The sequence below is a fragment of the Grampus griseus genome, assembly GCF_964374135.1.
Source record: "Grampus griseus genome assembly, chromosome: 2".
NCBI lineage: Eukaryota > Metazoa > Chordata > Mammalia > Artiodactyla > Delphinidae > Grampus > Grampus griseus.
The window spans coordinates 97,528,901-97,550,241 of record NC_139018.1 but is presented as its reverse complement, the minus strand read 5'-3'; the positions used below and the strand labels follow the sequence as shown (position 1 = coordinate 97,550,241).

The following is a 21,341-nucleotide window of genomic DNA, read 5'->3' as shown; positions in this document are numbered from 1 at the left end:
TTTAATAGAGTTAGTATGTGCTAAAACCAGGATTTGAATCCAGGCATTTACCACAAGATAATTGTTTTTTTTTTTTTGCTTTTTTTTTTTAAGAGTCTTTTTTTTTTAACATCTTTACTGGAGTACAGTTGCCTTACAATGGTGTGTTAGTTTCTGCTGTATCACAAAGTGAATCAGCTATACATATACATATATCCCCATATCCCCTCCCTCTTGCATCTCCCTCCCACCCTCCCTATCCCACCCCTCTAGGTGGTCACAAAGCACCAAGCTGATCTCCCTGTGCTATGCGGCTGCTTCCCACTAGCTATCTATTTTACATTTGGTAGTGTATATATGTCAATGCTACTCTCTCACTTCGTCCCAGCTTATCCTTCCCCCTCCCCGTGTCCTCAAGTACATTCTCTACGTCTGCATCTTTATTCCTGTCCTGCCTCTAGGTTCATCACCTTTTTTTTTTTTTTTTTTTAGATTTCATATATATGTGTTAGCATACAGTATTTGTTTTTCTCTTTCTGACTTACTTCACTCTGTATGACGGACTCTAGGTCCATCCACCTCACTATAAATAACTCAATTTCGTTTCTTTTTATGGCTGAGTAATATTCCATTGTATATATGTGCCACATCTTCTTTATCCATTCATCTGTCGATGGACACTTAGGTTGCTTCTATGTCCTGGCTATTGTAAATAGTGCTATGAACATTGGGGTGCATGTGTCTTTTTAAATTACGGTTTTCTCAGGGTATTTGCCCAGTAGTGGGATTGCTGGGTCATATGGTAGTTCTATTTTTAGTTTTTTAAGGAACCTCCATACTGTTCTCCATAGTGGCTGTACCAATTTACATTCCCACCAACAGTGCAAGAGGGTTCCCTTTTCTCCACACCTCCTCCAGCATTTATTGTTTGTAGATTTTTTGATGATGACCGTTCTGACCGGTGTGAGGTGATACCTCATTGTAGTTTTGATTTGCATTTCTTTAATGATTAGTGATGTTGAGTATCCTTTCATGTGTTTGTTGGCCATCTGTATATCTTCTTTGGAGAAATGTCTATTTAGGTCTTCTGCCCATTTTTGGATTGGGTTGTTTGTTTTTTTGATATTGAGCTGCATGAGCTGCTTATATATTTTGGAGATTAATCCTTTGTCAGTTTCTTCATTTGCAAATATTTTCTCCCATTCTGAGGTTTGTCTTTTCCTCTTGCTTATGGCTTCCTTTGCTGTGCAAAAGTTTTTAAGTTTCATTCGGTCTTGAAAAAGAAAAACAGAGCTGGAGGAATCAGGCTCCCTGACTTCAGACTGTACTACAAAGCTACAGTAATCAAGACAGTATGGTACTGGCACAAAAACAGAAATATAGATCAATGGAACAGGATAGAAAGCCCAGGGATAAACCCATGCACATATGGTCACCTTATCTTTGATAAAGAAGGCAAGAATATACAATGGAGAAAAGACAGTCTCTTCAATAAGTGGTACTGGGAAAACTGGACAGCTACATGTAAAAAAATGAAATTAGAACACTCTCTAACACCATACACAAAAATAAACCTAAAACGGACTAAAGACTTAAATGTAAGACCAGACACTATAAAACTCTTAGAGGAAAACATAGGCAGAACACTCTTTTACATAAATCACGGCAAGATCCTTTTTGACCCATCCCCTAGAGAAATGGAAATTTAAAAAAAGTAAACAAATGGGACCTAATGAAACATAATTCACTGTTAATGACTATTTTAATACCTCTTGGAGGATGGGTACTTCTTGTGATGGGTACTGGGTACTGTGACGAAAAATCAGAATCACATGATAAGGGGCTTTGAGGGAGTTTTCATGTGAACTAGAGAGGAAACTACTGGAAAGGAGGATGATTGAGGTGTCAAGGAGTGGGTGTGAGCAAGTGAGGAATGGTAGTACAGAAGTGAGCGTAGAGGGAGTAACAGCGTATGGGGAGCATGGGCTGTAGGGGCAGCACATTTTGCTGGGAGGGAGGAGATGTGCTGCGACCAACTTCAGTAACCACCCAGCCTCTCTGGAGCGTCATCCTCATATCAAAATCATGAGAGAGCTGGACTACTCAATTTTAAGGTTCCCAAAGGTTGAGAGAGTTTGAGAAGCCAATCTAACCAAGTTTTATTGTACCATTTCTAACACCTACAAAAATGGTGGCCTTGAGAAGTATAAGACCCCAAAGTGCCTTCTGAATCTTTAAAAAAATATATTATTCAGAGAACTCACTTCACTGGAACTGTTTTTCTTCAATGCTCTCATTTCTTGGGACTATAGAGGATTACATATCTTGGTCTTGAATTAGTTTCTTATTCTCCTCTCGTCTTAGTTTCCTTATCTCTATAACAGAAATAATAATAAAGTTTATTTACTATGTAGCTTTGTTGTAAGGATTAAATGTAGCAATATTTGGGCCCTTAATATTCGCTAGAGATACATTATAGAATTTTTCCACTAAAATAACTAAGTCTGGACCTTCAAACATGTGTTTTCTGACTAGAAACTATCACTTTCTTAGGCTTCTTTAGTTCTAGCACCAGCAGTTGGCTTTCTTTTCAGGGTGCCTTTTATTCGTACATCAAAAGAGGGTTTTGTTTTTGTTTTTCTAATCACTTAATCATTTTGATCCCTTGTGTGTAATCTCTATATACAGGTCTGCCCAAAGAACCTCTACACTGCACTGAGGTACTAGGGAGATTCTGAACCCATTCACTAGTGAAAGTGTATCTTTAAGAGCTCTGGTACCCAATATTCATACTGTGCCACAACAAAACTATATATTTATATATATAAATATATTTATGTTAATTATAACTTATACATTTATTTTTACTAGTATCTAACTATCTACCTATCTATCTATCTATCTATGTAAGTTATGAATTCATTTTTCTTTGTGGCCATTTGAGAAGTTTAAAATCAAGTATGTTAAATCTGAAAAATGGTCAAAAGAAAGTAGAAAGCATAATAATACCACAAAATTACCACACAAATATTAGTTTTTGCTATTTTAACTGACAATTGGAACTGAAGGGATCATAAAGAAATCAGACCTCCTCAGTGGACAGTACAGCACTGTCATCAGGACGTGGGCTCGAGTCAGAATTACTGGACTCAAAAGCCCACTGCCATCTATATCACCTTAAATAAATTAACCTCTTTCCTCTCAGATTATTCATCTGTAAAATGAAGACAATGATAGTACCAACTTCACAGGATTATTGTGAGGACTACTTAACTGAATACATGCAAAGACCCTAACAGTATACGTAATACATACACTGAACATGTTCAATAAATGTTAACTATTCTTATTAACTCTCTGAAATCTAGCTGATGACTTTGCTTCTTATTTCATAAAAACTTTTTTGTTTTGAGTAAGAGGACTATTTCACTTAATTTACTTGAAATTTTTTAAACAGTGGGAAATAAATGGAAATAATTTAGTTCATCTATGAAGTCTTGTCCCTTCATTTAAAAACAGTGGCTGCCATTATATAGATTTTTTTGAAGATATTTTTTCTACATAAATGCTAACTTTTTTATTTGGACCAGAGCCTTCCCTTTGTTATGGGCTACATGAATGAAAGGAAAGAGCCTTTTTATAAGGTACTTTTCTCTGGAGAAGTCTCAGGAAGAATTACTTTGTGGCACATCCCTGATGTTCCTGTATCCAAGTTTGATGGTTCTCCTAAAGGTAAGACAATTTCTATTTCTAATCACATGTCTTCTGAGAACTACTTTATAATTAACTCAGTGTTTTTTTTTTAAGTTGAGTAATATGAGTCAACAAACAAGAAAAAGTTCTCATGTACCACTATGCATTAGATACTAACATAAAAGTAGTATAAACATGATGCTTATAGATCTTATACAACAATGCAACAAGTGTAATTCAAATTAACATCAACTTAACATGAATGATGTTTTATTGACTTGAAATGAATGTTGACAATATGAATATAGGATAGACTGATAGACCATATTCATATTTTTGAATTTGTCATGTCCATATCCTGTACCCCTTTTCAACCAATTTCTCTATTCAAAAGAGTTTCTCCATTCTTTTCAGTTGATTTAAGTCTAAAATGAATGCACTAATACACATCTATTCTTCCGAGGCTCCTTGAGGGAGAAAGAATCAATAAAATAGCATTTGGAGTGAAAGCAATGGATGGCAGAACTTTTCTGCCTATAACATACTGTTAGGATGGCAAAAGAGTCTCCATGTTCCCCAAAGTATGGTGCCTTGATAATGTTTTCTATATCTATGATGAATTTATAAACCAAATTTTCCCTTATGTGTTTTCCTTTTAGAGATACCAATAACTACCACCTGGACCCTTCAAGATAATTTTGATAAGCATCATACCATGTCACAAAGTATTATTGACTACTTCTCTGGTTTTAGAGATGAGAATGGAATTGCGGTTGTCACTTCATCAGAGTATGTTCCAAGCCTTGATAAACTAATATGTGGCTGTGAAGATGGGACAATTTTCATTACACAGGCTTTGAATGCTGCCAAAGCAGGACTTCTAGAAGGCGGTTCTTTACTAAAAGGTCATTGAATTTTATTTGACCCTATTTATTTAATTTACCTAAGCTTCAACTTTAATAAGCTATACTAAGAAGATTGCTGAAGCTTAAGAAAATTACAGGCATTTGCTAATAAATTTGTACATGTTTTAATGTTAAAGTAAAACGCACATATAGGTTTTTTTTAAAAGTCAAACAGAAGGTTATACAATGAGAAATACATTTCTCTCCTTCTTTGATCTTCCAGGAAGATCACCAAAGGCAAGTGCTAATAAGTTTCTTTATACACTTTTTGAAATTTCCTATGCATATATAAGCATATAACAAAAGAGCAGTATACATTTTTAATTATATTATAAAAATAGAACCACATTCTACACACTTTACTAAAATGTCCTTAATAAAATATTTTGAGCACATTCTTTATGACTTAATTTTAAATGATTAATAATGATTGAATTCTAATTTAAAAAATCTCCTATGATGGGTGTTCAAGTTTTTTCTTGTCTTTGGCTACTATAGACAATGCAGAATTAACTATCTTTGCACATATATGTAGGTATATGTATAGTATTAATTTCCAGGAGTAGAATTACTAGATCAACCTTTATGTGTATTTTTAATTTTGAAAATATATCTTAAAATGTTCTCCAAAGTACATCAATATACACGTGTGTCCACTAACACAGATGTATGAGAATGCCTTTTCCCCCAAGCCTTAGCCAACTTACTGTGCTATTCAATTTTTTAATATTTGCCAATCAGGAGAAAGTGGTATCTTCCTGTTTTAATTTTTAATTTTTTTGGTAATGAAATGTAAATGTGTTCTTATATATCTTTGTGCACTGCAACAGTGAAAATCTCTTAAATAAAGACCATTATGCAATAAGTTGTCTTATGTAAAGGAAAGAAATATAGGAGGTGATTGAGATTTGGGGCTGTGTAGGTAAATTTGTATACCACTTTTCATTGTACGGACCCTACTAGACTACAAGGTCCTGACAGACCAAATATCAATTAAAAAAAAAAAAAATACGAAACTTGTTACATTGCCTATTGCTGTTCTCAGCTTACTTTGGCTACTTACTAAATGTTCTAACTTTTCAGTGATTCAGTGATCGACTGAAATAGAGGAGTGAGTAGCAATAAAGCAAGGAGAGGTAATACATCACTTTACATCTCAATGGCTGCTGTTAAAAGTTAGTAAAAAAGCTTAAGACCTTAGCATATTTTATCTAGGCTGATTTATCTTATTCTGAAAACAAGCAGAAACCTACATTTGATCTTTAGCATCTGAATTAATATTCATCTTGGTTTGCTAGTGGATATAAAGTGAGAAGGTACCTGACGGAATAGAAGTAATAATGATTCTTTGGGACTCATTTTCAGTGTAAATAAAGAGAGTTTGTGGTCTGTGGTCCTCTCCAGTTTTTTTAGGTTTAGCTAATAATGAAGGAAGAAGCAGTGTGGAAACTGGGTGTCAGTAAGCCTGTGTTCTAATACAGCTATGGTATGAAACACCTAGGTTCCTACCAAGTGCCAGTGCTAAGAAATTATGGACATTATTTTATTTACTCCACACAGTAGTCTTGTGTGAAGTAAGTGCTGTTATTATTCCCACTTTTTCAGATGCAGTACCTGTGGCTTAGAGGGAAAAGGCAAGTTGTCCACAGTGACACATCTAGTAAGTGATAGACCGAGAAAAACAAAGCCAGATTTGTTTAACAGCAAAGCTGTGCTCTTAAATATTATGCTGTGTTTCTTCACACTTGGATTCAAGCCACTTAACCTCTCTGAGCCTCAGATACTTTTATCTGTAAAACAAAATGGTGAAACTAGGTAATCTGTAATATCTTTTAAAGCAAAAATATTCTGTGAAACTTTGCTTTTCTTTTATACTAGACTTGGTCATGCTGTTTTAAAGGACAGCAGTAGTGTTCTGAGATTATTTTTATAGAGACAAAATGTATAAATTGTTCACTCTTTTAGAACAGAGTTTGCTATTTCATGGCACTGGAATTGGTAACTTGCTAACATCCTTAAAGAATTAATAGACTTTGAACAACCAGATTTAGTGCTCCATCAAAAGCATGACCTGGCTTATAATAGGCACTTGCCTTTTGAGAGAATCCAAGGTTGTTCATTAATTTTCTTAGTCAACTGCCTACCTTTAATTATATGTAGTTTCCTTACATTAAAAATTTATAAAAGAAAATCTCTGGACTATTTCTTGAACAAAAATAACTCTTTTTTATTATTTGGTGTTTGGTTGTTTTCCAGGTTCCCTTCCTCAGAAAGTTCTCAAAGGCCATCACCACAGTGTTACTTCCTTGCTTTATCCACATGGTCTCTCTTCAAAATTAGACCAAAGTTGGCTGGTGTCTGGGGACCAGGACTCATGGGTCATCTTGTGGGATATCTTTACTGAAGAAATTTTGCATAAATTCTTTTTGCAAGCTGGTATAGTAATGAGTCTTTTGATGTCACCAGAGAATTTCAAAGTAAGTTAAGATAAAGAGTGAAACATAATACATAAATTTAAGTTATACATATAACATTTCAAAATGTTTAAAAAATGTAAGGAAAAATAACCCATATTTCCACAGAAAAGAAAAAACCATAATATAACTGGATGATTTTTATGAATTCCTTTCTTATATTTTATGTGTTTTATTATTTTTACAGCTTATACAGATAATTTGGTTCTAAAGCAAAGGTCTCATCAATTCTTGGCTTTACAAAAGTCAGTTAATTCTCTTTAAGTACTTATACGTTTGTTCTTTTTTTTTTCCTAGTTCTACATCTTAATTTTTAATGGAATTTTCTTTTTAAATAAAAGTAATGGACACTCAATGGAAAAATAAATATGTAGGAACTGTAAATTAAAATTAACTTTTGCCTTCAACAATTTAATAATAATGATAGTTACACTTTCTTTTTCTTAAATAGATTTTTGTTTACGCTTTCATTTATTTAACAAATGACGAGCTTTAACAAATTTACGAGCATCTACCTTGTGCTGAGCAAAGGAAATACTTTCAGGTATAATTTTCTCATGCAATGGCAGCTTAAATTCAGCTTTCATAAAGCTGATATCTTTGATAAAATATGGACAGCCAAGTTTTGAGTTTTCTGAGTTTATAAGCTAGTTGATTGACTTGTAAACATTATTTCTCCATAGTAATGTTATGAAAAATCAGTTCCAAAGTAAAATCAGAGAAAACTTGCACTGTATTTTTGTAGTAAGAAAAAATGAAAGCAGTATTTCAGGAACAGAAATGATTAACCAAAACAGTAAAACAAAGTTAAGTGACCCCTCCCCCCCCCAAAAAAAAACCTATGTGGTGATTTGGGATACCTTGATATATCTTTTATTCCTGAAGTTCTCCCTTTTTCAAAAAAAAAATTTTTCTCTCAGACCCAGGACCGTAGTCCAAGTCAGTTCCACTCCTGACCCCTTTTACTTCTGCCTCAGTCATAGATGATTTAACTCCAAGGATCAGGACACATTCAAAGTCAAATAAAAAGGGAGTTTATTGAAAGGGCACAAGGAGCAATCCCTAGGCATCCAAGACAAAGCACTAGAGCAAGGACCTACAGTGGAACTTAAATTCAGAAACCAAGGTTACTTTTTGAATCCATTGCTCCAAAATGGTCTGCTTTTCTGTGATTGCTCCATTCTCTTGCCTCTTCCTATGATTTCTTTTAGCTTTACAATTTCAAACTCCTAGAAAAGAGAATCTGATTGGCCTAGTGTGGGTCTCTAGTATACGTCTACTCCTGGCCATAGGATCTGTGTTCACGTGTTATGTGTGTTCTCTTGTGTTGTAGGTGTGTGTGAGTTTCCTGAAGTACACTGGGCTGTCTATTCTAGAGACTGGGGGTCAGGAAGGTTCTCCAAGAGGTAATAGTTGGGGGGCAATGCCATCTGTGCCCCATTCTACAAGTCCAGGCTCCCCATATATCACACCTGCCATTTTGTGATCCCCCCTCCCCCCCTCAGAATATCTGTAGTCTCCTTTACAAGTATTAGGAAAAATAACAAGTTCTCCAATGCCCCACAGAGAGAGGTCAGTGATGGGTACTGGGAGATTCTTCAGGAACCCTAGCTGATGCTTTTAACATAGCAGACGAAAGTCTGGCCAGGTGCCTTAGTCAAAGTAGGAGCATCGACATAGCAAGATGGTTAGAAAAGAAAAAAATAGCAGAGGAACTACCCACTGCCCCTTCTCACCACACCCCAGCCATACCCACTGATGGGCTGATCAGTGCCTGGACCTCGTGGTGAGGCACAAAGCTGCCCTGTAACCCTCTCCTAGATGAGCCTCAGCGGCACCCAGCAAGAATAGTCTTTGTCCTAAACTATGCTGAAGGTAACCACATGCTGACGTTCTTGAAAGTATCTTAAGAATCTTTGTCCTGTGAGACTATTTTTGGTCCCTGTGTCTTTGAAGCTGTACATTCAGTTGGAACTATCTAATGCTTACCTCTTTTAGATTGTGTCTACACTGAGTTTCCTGTTTGGATGAGAATCTGTATAGTTCTGGGAACAGCACCAAATCACATTTTGAGGCTCTAAGTGGAAGATATCAGCTCATGATACCCTTGGGCCTAAGCTTGTGTCTACAAATAGCTTCTTTTTGTGGCAACAAATTAGTTCTGGGGTTTATTTTATTCTGCATTATTTCCGATGTCTGCCTCGCTGCCTGAATCTGCTGAGTGATGATCAAGTCCTTCATTTATCTTATAAGTAGATCTGGCCTGGAATTCTCCTCTTTACTTGTGTCTTTTGACCTTCCTAATAGGACTTTGAATTTAAAATCTACTTGGTTTGTAAAGCTCCCCTGTGCAGTGTTATGTGGAGAGGTGCTAGAGAAAGCAGAACTGTCATTTTGTAAATGGGATTTTAACAAAAACTTATGTTACTAGGGGGGAAAATCTGATTTAATTTTAAAGAAAGCATTTGACTATTAGCTTACAAAGAATGCCATTTTTTTTTTCATAGCTACGAAGTCATCAGGTAATTTGCTGTGTGTGCAGTGACCATTCCGTGTCTCTCCTTCACCTTGAGGGGAGGAGGTGCCTCCTGAGCGCCCGAAAGCACCTTTTCCCTGTGAAGATGATAAAATGGCATCCCGTCGAGAACTTTCTAATTGTTGGATGTGCAGATGACTCTGTATACATCTGGGAAATTGAGACAGGTAAATTGAAATTTTACCCCTTTTCATCCTTTATATCTTTATGCATCAAAGCATTTGGCTGGGTGGAGAGTTCCAGAAAAGACATGGTGATGCCCTCACTTGCTTTTACCTTTGGTTGGGCTGCATTTAATGGCTTCGTTTGAAGGTGTGTATGGAAAATAAACACAACAGCCCAAGTCAGATCCTAACCCACTGATGATTACCTGACAGAGCAGTGCGCAGGAACGAGCCGGATATTTCTGGAAGCTATAAATAAAAACATAAGTTATCTAATTTAATTATTAACAAGAGAGAAATTTAGCGTCCTACTACTAGTCTCAGTCATTGAATTCTGCTTTCTTCAGCATACTCACCATCTCAGCAACATTTTGAGCTAATTGTTGATCAGTAATCATGGAATATAATTAATTTCAAAACTCCAAAATGTTGAGTCAGAGAAACTGAAAACTGAGTGGTTCCATTGAACTTTTGATGTCAGAGCATAGAGAATGTATAGTTTGAACTTTGAAGTTTTTCAAAAAGTTTTACTGTATAACTTAAGATTGAGAGTAACACATTTCAGGCCAATGCTGGGAACAAATCAAATAAAGCGAGGTAATGAATGAATGTGAGTCAAGGGAGTGCCCTGGAGAGTACATTTCACTGAAACCATTGCATGATTTGTATTGATTAATCAGTGGTGGCTTTATGCTGGGCGTTGTGAACAGACTGGATAGCTTATAATAGTTTAGAGCCATACTTCACCAAAATAATTGCTTCACCAAAATAATTGCTATTTTCTTTACATTTGACTTTCATGTATTAATGACGATGGTACACGGAGGATGCAAAATAATACCACCTTACATTTGTGCTTTGCTTTACAGCTTTGATGGGCCTCATGCTTATTTCCCATTAGATTATCACAACTTCTAGGGTAGGTAGAAGCGGTATTATACCCCATTGCATGGTATTATACCCCATTGCATGGATGAGGAATTTGTTGCTCTGATCTGTAAGTGTGCTAGGTTACACACTAGTATAACCCCTCCCCGTTGTTCTTTGCACATATTCACAAGATTAAGAGAGTTTAGAATTCTTAGGTAATCTATCAACCTGAGTGATGATTGAGTATAATGGATCAAATAGGTTCTAATGCCTGGACTTGCCTCCAGGACCTGCAAGCAAAAACTGTATGATCTTGGACAAATAACTTGGCTTCACTGCTTGTCAATTTGCTCACCTATGAAATAGGAGTAATAATACTTGTCTTCCTATTAGGATTAAATTAACAAATACCTACAATTCTTGTAAACAGAGCCTGTAGATGCCAAGTCTTTAGTAAGAGTTAACTATTATTAATATTATTTAAAAATGCAGCAAAATCTTGATTTGTGCTAGTGAAATATGAATCTGTAAAACACATACACTTATAAATGTGTGCAACTGCATTTTTTAATGGTTATGATAGCATGTATGTATTTATTTATTTATTTTAACTTTTTATTTTATCTTGGCATATAGTTGATTAACAACATTGTGTTAGTTTCAGGTGTACAACAGAGTGATTCAGTTATACATATACATGTATCTATTCTTTTTCAAATTCTTTTCTCAATTAGATTGTTACAGAATATTGAGCAGAGTTCCCTGTGCTACACAGTACATCCCTGTTGGTTATCCACTTTAAATATAGCGCAACTGCATTGTCTTTAATTGTGAAATTGTAAATACTTGCTAATCAAACATATTTTTTCCTAGAAAATGGAGTCTAGCAAGAATAAAAAATATCTGGGCACTCATAAGTGTTTATGGTTCCATTGCCCCACCAGGACACCTTTCAGGCTATGCAACTTTTAATTTATCTGTTCCTGATGGGGCGGGCAGTAAAGAAGGGAAGCCAAACCACTAGTACTTCTTGAAACCATATTTATTCCCACGTCGTATTTTAATTGTATTATTTCTTTTTATGCTCCCAAGATATATAACCAAATGTAGAACAGTTGAAAAATACAGAGAAACATAAAAAAAATCCAAATAATCCTATCCCACTGCCTAAAGATAGCTGCTATTTATATTTTGATCTACTTTCTGTCAGACATCTTTCTATGTCGATAAATAGATGTCTATATTATATTTCAGTCACAGTCCTGGCCAGAAATTGAAGTCAACCCAGCTGGGTTAAGTAAAGAGACTTTAAGGAAAGGACTCTTTATAGGGATGTGGATAGGGATTAAGGAACAGACAAGGAGTGGATAGTGAGGCCACCACCCAGACAGTAGCAGTATCAGGAAGCTCTTACCACCTCTAGGGCTGAAGTGAAAGACAAGAAAATAGTGGTACTGGAACCCAGTTAAGCTGAAGCCAAAGAGGAGTGGGTACTCCCTGGGATCATGGAAGAGAAACAGCTCCCACCAGAAATGCAGTACTGATACAAAGAGAGAGTTGGAAGAAATTCTCTTCTCTCTCCTTCTGTAGTCACCATCTTCATTAGTTTAATCCAACTGGAAGTCAGAAGGATATTCAGTTCTAGGCATCAGCCAGGGGCACAGAACAGGACACAGAAGGGGATTGGAAGGATGGAGTGGGTTGTCAAATGGACAATAATTGACATATTGGCCATTATGGACACACCATACTTAAACTCAGGAATCTCCTATAGTTGGTTATGTGTATTGTTTCCTATAAAAAAATAGCTTGTTTTAAAATGGCCATATAAAATGATATGCACATATTTACTGCCCAGTTAACTTATAGGATATTTATTCCAAATGAAGCTATGAGGCTGTTTATCTCTTGGTGATCTGCAGTAATAGTTTATAAACAACCATAACTCAACTTAAGCTTATAATTGGTGAAAATGTTACCAATAAGTGTATCATTGCCATCACATTTGTGATGTGCCTCTTCACTTTTTCAAAGCATCCTCCCCTTGATAATCTCATTTGAGCCCCATGACACTCTGGAGATGGCTGACAAGTAAACTCCTTACCATACTCATTCCTTTTGAGTAAGTCTATGTTGTTCCTTTTAGTCTGTGTCTGGTATTGGCTTTGTTTTGAGTTGCCTTTAACCTTAGCAATTCCAATTTTGTTTAAAATTTAATGAACTACTTTTTCTTTCTCAAGCTGTATTTCATCTGGCTAAGATATTTCCATTATGTTTGCTGTACTTGATATCTATTTTATCCTTTTTCTGTAAAGGTGGGAAAATCCAGGATCAGGAAGACTTTCCATTTATAGTTTCATAAAGTTAGGAGAAAAAATGCCGGCTAAGACCAAAACAATTAGGCTGAAAAGAGGTCTATGAGGGTATAGAATATGCTTGTTCACTGACATGCCTGGCACATGAATAAATGAACCAACCCAAGTTTTCTTGGACTTCAGTAGACTGAGTACAAATGAGTTCATCTTACCATTGGCCGGTTGCAGTGGCTCTTAGAACGTGGCTGCCCAACTGTAGATAGACCCTTAGCTTTCTCTTCCAAGTCTCCCTTAGGGTTTCTGGAATTCACAGGTGCATATCTCACTTCCTTGTGTAGAAGTCTGTGTATTTTCTACGCCAGCCAATTTTTCTTCTTTTTTTCCTTTTAGCTTTGCTGAAAGGTTCAAACTTGGTTCCATGTGTGAACAGACCTATTCTCTGCTCCATTTTTCCAGCCCTCTGCCTCCTCTAAATACATGGAGGAGAATAAATTGACACTCAGGCATTTATCAGATCTTTCAGCACTAGAGCAACTCCAGAGCTCCTAGAGAGAGAAATAGGAGGTGTCAGCGGGATAAGGATTTGGGGGCAAGAGACCTAGAAATAAAAGGCAGGGGAAGGGGATTAAAGCCAAAGGTAATTAATTCTCAACTGTACCAAAAGCCCACCTTGGCAGAAGGTTGGGAGGTGGGGTACAGGTCAGTCCCTGTGCCACCTTCCTCCAGGTGTGGAAGATGGGATATGAGACTTTAGTTTTTCACAAACACTTTACAACAACCTATTCTCATTTTATTCATGAGAGGTATTTATTCATTTATTTATTCTCTTTGGTAGAATGCACAAGCATATTCTTGAGCCACGTACCCCCATGCCTATCTTACCTTGAAATTGTCTGAGGTGTATCTTTTCAGTGACAGGTGGCATAGCCAGATATGTACCAGGGTAAAGTTTGGGATCATAGGTGGGCATGCTCATCTCATGGGAGAAGCAAACAATCAAAGCAGAGGAGTATTTATGCAGCAGTGGGGCCCCTTGTCTTCTGGCTAAAAGTGCAGTGCTGCCAGGTTGGGAGTGATGAGGGCAACTAGTTTTGCTTATTGATTTAGCAGATGTCCCATGATGTTTAGGCCTGATTAGGAAGGGAAAAAATTGGAGATGTCATTTTGATTAATATTTGAGCTCCCACAGTGTATTTGACACTGACAACTCTGGGCAGTTTTGTCACCCTCATTGCTATGAGACACAATAGAGATAATGTAATACTGATATTTTCCCCTAAAATGCATACCAGAAATAAATCTCTGCTCTTAGTTCATTTTTCTTTTGAGAATTGAATTTAAATTAATTCTGAGGACTTTTCTGTTCACAGCAATGGATTTACATAGCAGAAAACTTGTATAATGAATTTCTTGTGTGTTATTAAATATAAATGATATTATTGAAGGTCTTCTGTTAAGCTTATGGCCTGTGTTGTGAAATATGCTATATTAAACAACTGAATTTTTTTGTGGGAAAAATGAAGGCTTATTTGCTTGAAAATAAAACATTTATTGATAAGATAGGTCAAAAAAACTTTTTCTGTAAAGGGTTGGAGAGTAAATATTTTCAGCTTTGTGGTCCATATGATCTCTTTTGCAGCTACTGAACTCTGCCCTTGTATGTAGCACAGAAGCCATTGACAATACATAAAGGAGTGGGTGAGGCTTTGTTCCAATAAAACTTTATTTACAAAAGCAGACAACAGGCTGGATTTGCCTTGCAGCAGTAGTTTATAGACCCCTAAGAATGATGGTAGTTTTTTTTTTTCTCTTTAATTTATTTATTTTATTTTTGGCTGTGTTGGGTCTTCGTTGCTGCACACGGGCTTTCTCTAGTTGTGGCAAGCGGGGGCTACTCTTCATTGAGGTGCGCGGGCTTCTCATTGCAGTGGCTTCTCTTTGTTGTGGAGCACGGGCTCTAGGCATGTGGGCTTCAGTAGTTGTGGCATGTGGGCTCAGTAGTTGTGACTCGTGGGCTCTAGAGCACAGGCTCAGTAGTTGTGGTGCATGGGCTTAGTTGCTCTGCAGCATGTGGGATCTTCCCAGACCAGGGATTGAACCTGTGTCCCCTGCATTGGCAGGTGGATTCTTAACCACTATGCCACCAGGGAAGCCTGATGGTCATTCTTTTTAAAGATCACTATTTTGACACCTCATTCTAAAGCAGTTTGTAATTTTAATTCATTATACTTCACTGACTCTCTATGGTTATACCCATTTTGCAAAGGAGGAAATGGAGCACAGAGATTTTCTGAATCCGAAGGTCCTCAGGCTGAGTGTTGGGCACTTGCACTGGAATGTGTGTCTCTCTTTCGTTCTGGTGTGTTCTTCACTGTACCGTACAACAGGAGCACCTTCTGCAGATGGAGGTTAGCTTTTTGAGACTGTCAAGCAGGGAATTACATAAGAAAAACTCTGAGAAGAAAAGAAATGGCTACCAGGACCCCCACCCCCACCCCGCCATTGCTCCCTTGAAGGAGAGGGTCTCTGGCTATCTCTTGGCACCTGGCTCTCAATTTACATGCAGTTCTAACAGCCCTGGTCATCAGATTTCTCAGCTGACAGATTAGAAACAGCAAATTGCAAGTGGGGAGACTGTTAGTGGCAGGCACTCTGGTAGCAGAAGCAACAGCTGACGGGAAGGGAGGATAGGCAAAACTATGTGTCACTGCTCAGGGCAGTCTTTCCTGTACTCAGGGGAAGACGGTCACCCAGAAACATAAATGCTGAGATTGTTTCCCTTGTTCAGGAAGCTCTTAAATATGTTACGGGCAGCTGCCAGTCCCCTTCCTGTGGCTCCTGCTGGGGAGCTGGGCTTTCTCTTTCCCAGCACTAGCTTCAAGAAGAATATTTAAAGGCATTATATCCAAGGTGGATTCTAGACCTAAGAAAATCTCAGAAGCGGCTTGGGGCCTGGAGTTCAAGGCCAATGAGTGGGTAGAACTGAGAGTCCATGTGAATCTATTTTTGTTCATGTCTTCTTGTGTCTGCTCAGGTAATGTGAGCTGTGTGACCTTGAGCAGGAAGCTTTACTGCTGCAGTGTGGCCTGAGGATCCAGCCTCTGGTTATGACATGGTTTCTGTGGGAAAACACATTCTGAGTTTTAAAACAACCATCTTATAGACAGACCATTGGAACAAAGCCTATGAATATGAAATTAAGGAAGTAAGGAAGAAGATAATACATTTTGGAGTTATTTTCACCACAGGTGTTAAATTTCCTCTCTCTTAATTTCTTTTTCTTAGTGAAATGAGTAGCAGTTAGCTATAAAATTATTCAATCTACTATGATGCCATGTAAATGAAGCATTTGTTCTTCCGTGGTTTCAAAGTACAAGAAAAAAAGAAAATTTAAAAACTAAAACTATTAAGAGAGATAAATGAAGTTTGTCAACTAATAGCTAATAGGCCATATTTTTAGAAAACATCCAGTGTTTAATCTACTATAGATCTGAGTTTCCTTTAATTGTTTAGGGTGAGGTCTATATAGATATATGCAAGGCACAGTCTCCCAGATATATGTAGTCATATTTTCCCTAACAGAATAGAATCATGTGTCTAAATTCCTACTTTGCCACGCCAAAATATCACAGAAGGTCACTACTTGGAGGAGTAATTTTCCAGTCCACAAATTTTAGTTGGTTTTCTTCTTTTGCAGTATATGTTGGGTTGGCCAAAAAGTTAGTTCGGATTTTTCCGTAAGGTGTAACAGAAAAACCTGAATGAACGTTTTGGCAAACCCAATAGTATATTTAGTATATAGCATAGAGTATATAAAATAAAAATTTTAAATTCCACTAGTTACCAACTATACCATTCTGAGGGGCAGTTTTGCTTGGTTTTCTCATCAAGGAAAGACACCCCTTTGTAGATACAGGGGTAAAGTTATGTTGTGTCGACTGCCTTGTCAGCACAAAACAAGTATGACTTTCATTATATGCGTTTTAAAGGTAGGTTTTGGGTATGCAGCATCCGACAGGCCGTAGTCTCTCCAGTGTGTCATTTTCTCAAAGTCACGTTATTTTGTTGTGGTAGATTATAGATGGAACTCTCTTGGGATGATTGTTTTTAGAAAACAAAAATAGGATGCATTAAAGCACAGGGTGGGCTTTTTTCCTATATCACCTTTTCTTCTTTATTATAATAATTACTGATGTTATTGCTCAACGTGTATTTTTAGTTTTACTGCCTATTTTTTGAATCTTTATTTTTTTGTCCTTGGTCCTAGTTATCACAGCTACACTATAATTTGAGATTTTGATTCACGTAGTATTGTGTGCACGTGCATGCAAGTTTTTATTGTACGCACTTGTGCATATGAGCTTTGTCTGCAGTTTAGCTACTGAATAGTTGCACAATTGTCAAAGTTCAATGTCTTGAGTAGAAATTAGCATCCAGAGGGGTTATGACCATGAGCCCTGAGATTCGTACTGCTGGGTTTGAATCTTGTTCTACTCTTTCCAATCTTTATTATCCCCAGTCAACTTTTAACTCCTCAAAGAATCACCATCTCTTCATGGCAATTAGCACTGAATAAACATTAACTATTACTTATTAAGTCCTTCATATATTACCATACCAGTTTATACTGAAAATTTCACTGTTTCTCCCTCTTTACCTCCTGTCCCCACTCTAGTTGAGCTCAACAGTTATTTCTTATTCTGATGAAAGGCATACCACTCTGAGGTATACTAGAATTATCACATATGGCCTTCCAATAAAATCATGGAAAGTTTATCCCTTTGAAACAATTTGAAAAAACATAGGGCAACGTATAAGAATGTGGTATATGAATTATGCTAAAGTGCCCAAATGTACTGACAAGTATTCTAAGCTCTTAGCTGAAGTCAGGGATGAGGGCAAGTTAGTGTAGTGGAGAGTTTTGTTACTAGTTCCCATAGCACAATGTACTTATAATTTCATACTTAAAATTTCATACTTCAGTAGCCTAAAACACCATAAGGGCAAGAACTGTGTCTGTCATGTTCACTGTTCTATTCCCAGAAGCTAGCATAACACCTAACACATGGGAAGAAATTAACAAATATTTGTTGAATTTAATTAAAAATTTTAAAAATATTTAGCTTTTGTAAACAATATGCTACTAAACAACCAATGAATCATTGAAGAACTCAGAGAGGAAGTAAAAAGTACCTAGAGACAAATGAAAATGAAAACATGTTGATCCAAAACCTACAGGATGCAGCAAAAGCAGTTGTAAGAGGTAGTAGTATAGCCATACAAGCTTACCTCAGGAAACAAGAAAAATCTCAAATAAACAACTTAAACTTACACCTAAAGGAAGTAGAGAAAGAACAAACAAAACTCAAAGTTAGTAGAAGGAAAGAAATCATAGAGATCAGAACAGAAATAAATAAAATAGAGACTAAAAAAAAAATAGAAAAGATAAATGAAGCTAAAAGCTGATTCTCAGAAAAGATAAACAAAATTGATAAACTCTTTGCAAGAATCATTAAGAAAAAAGGGAAAGGGCCAAAATCAATAAAATCAGAAATTAAAAAGGAGAAGTTACAACCAACACCACAGAAATACAAAAGATTATAAGAGACTACTAAGAAAAACTGTATGCCAATAAAATGGACAACCTAGAAGAAATGGACGAAATTTCTAAGAAGAAATTCTTAGAAAGGTACAATCTCCCAGGACTGAACCAAGAAGAAATGGAAAATTTGAACAGACCAATTACAAGTAATGGAATTTAATCAGTAATTTAAAAAATACCAACAAACAAAAGTCCAGGACCAGCTTTTTATAGGTGAATTCTACCAAACATTTAAAGAAGTGTTAACACCTATCCTTCTGAAAGTATTCCAAAAATTGCAGAGGAAGGAATACCCCCAAACTCATTCTATGAGGCCAGCATTACCCTGATACCAAAACCAGACAAAGATATCTCAAAAAGGAAAATTACATATTACTGATGAACATACATGCAAAAATCCTCAACAAAATGTTAGCAAAGCAAATCCAACAATACATTAAAAGGATCATACACCATGATCAAGTGGAATTTATCCCAGGGTTGCAAGGATTTTTCAGTATCTTCAAATCAGTCAATTTGATATACCACATTACCAAATAGAAAACTAAAAACCATATGATCATCTCAATAGATGGATAAAAAGCTTTTGACAAAATTCAACACCCATTTATAATAAAAACTCTCCAGAAAGTTGGCATAGAGGGAACATACCTCAACATAATAAAGGCCATAGATGACAAACTCACAGCTAACATCATACTCAACAGTGAAAAGCTGAAAGCATTCCCTCTAAGATCAGGAACAAGGCAAGGATGTCCACTCTCACCACTTTTATTCAACATAGTATTGGAAGTCCTAACCATAACAATCAGAGAAGAAAAAGAAATAAAAGGAATCCTAATTGGAAAGGAATATGCAAAACTGTCACTATTTGCAGGTGACATGATACTATATGTATAAAATCCTAAAAATGCCACCAGAAAACTACTAGAGCTCATCAATGAATTCAGTAAAGTTGCAGGATTCAAAATTAATGTACAGAAATCTGTTGCAGTCTATACACTAACAATGAACTGCCAGAAAGAGAAATTAAGGAAACAATCCCACTTACCATCACATTAAAAAGAATAAGATACCTAGGAATAAACCTACCTAGGGAGGTAAAATATCTGTACTTGGAAAATGATAAGACACTGATGAAAGAAATTAAAGGTGACACAAACAGATGGGAAGATATACCTTATTTTTGGATTGGAAGAACTGATATTGTTAAAATGGCCATACTACCCAAGATAGTCTACAGATTCAAGGCGATCCCTATCAAAACACCAATGGCATTTTGGACAGAACTAGAACAAATAATCTTAAAATTTGTATGGAAACACAAAAGATCCCAAGTAGCCAAAACAATCTTGAGAAAGAAGAACAGAGCTGGAGGAATCATGTGCCCTGACTTCAGACTATACTACAAAGCTACAGTAATCAAAACAGTATGGTATTGGCATGAAAAACGGAAATATAGATCAATGGAACAGGATAGGAAGCCCAGAGATAAACCCACACATTTATGGTCAATTAATCTACAACAGAGGAGGCAAGAATATACAGTGGAGAAAAGAGTCTCTTCGATAAGTGGCACTGGGGAAACTGGACAGCTATATTTAAAAGAATGAAATTAGGAAATTCTCTAATATCATATACAAAAGTAAACTCAAAATGGATTAAAGACCTAAATGTAAGACCGGAAACCATAAAATGCTAGAAGGAAACATAGGCAGAACTCTCTTTGACATAATTCATAGCAATAGTTTTTGGATCTGTCTCCTAAAGCAAAGGAAATAAGAGCAAAAATAAACAAATGGACCTAATTAAACTTAAAAGCTTTTACAGCAAAGGAAACCATCAACAAAACAAAAAGACAGCCTACTGAATGGGAAAAAATATTTGCAAATGATATGACTGAAAAGGGGTTAATGTCCAACATATACAAACAGCTCATACAACTCAACATCAAAAAAACAACCTGATTAAAAAATAAACATTTTTCCAAAGAGGACGTGCAGATGGCCAATAAGCACATGAAAAGATGCTCAACATTGCTATTCATCAGGGAAAATGCAAATCAAAACCACAATGAGATATCGCCTGTCAGATTGGCTATCATTAAAAAGAACACAAATAACAAATGTTGGTGAGGATGTGGAGAAAAGGCAACCCTCGTCCACTGTTGGTGGGAATGTAAATTGGTGCAGCCACTGTGGAAGACAGTGAGGAGGTTTCTCAAAAGACTAAAAATATAACTACTATGTGACCCAGCCATTCCAATCCTGGGTATATATCTGAATAAACAAAAACACTAATTCGAAAAGATACATGCACCCCAAAGTTCATAGCAGCATTATTTACAGTTGCCATGAAACCTAAGTGTCCATTAACAGTTGAATGGATAAAGAAGATGTGGTATATATCAATATGTACAAAATGGAATATTACTCAGCTATAAAAAAGAATGAAATTTTGCCATTTGCAAAAACATGGATTTAGAGGATATTATGCTAAGTGAAATAAGTTCGAGAAAGAGAAATATTGTATGATACCACTTATATGTTGAATATAAAAAATACAACAAACTAGTGAATATAACAATAAAGAAACAGACTCACAGATATAACAAACAAAACTAGTGGTTACCAGTGGGGAGAGAGAAGGGGAGAGGGGCAACAGAGGGGTTGAGGAGTATGAGGTAAAAACTATTATATGTAAAATAAACTAAACGATGTATTGTTCAACACAGGAACTATAGCCAACATTTTATAATAACTATAAATGAGGTATAACCTTTAAAAATTGTGAGTCACTATAC

At 36.3% G+C, this 21,341-nt stretch overlaps 1 protein-coding gene across 2 annotated transcripts in view; it reads left to right on the top strand.

The window, feature by feature from the left end:
* The window catches only part of WDR72 (WD repeat domain 72), a gene marked incomplete at both ends in the record, with an annotated part of 189,711 nt that overhangs the window by 19,679 nt on the left and 148,691 nt on the right, over positions 1-21,341 (top strand). For both annotated transcript variants that reach the window (XM_082649500.1, XM_082649499.1), the window contains 4 exons: positions 3,570-3,711; positions 4,332-4,577; positions 6,834-7,054; positions 9,559-9,754. In XM_082649500.1, the coding sequence (XP_082505626.1) occupies positions 3,570-3,711; positions 4,332-4,577; positions 6,834-7,054; positions 9,559-9,754 (805 nt within the window). The remainder of the gene's footprint in view (positions 1-3,569; positions 3,712-4,331; positions 4,578-6,833; positions 7,055-9,558; positions 9,755-21,341) is intronic.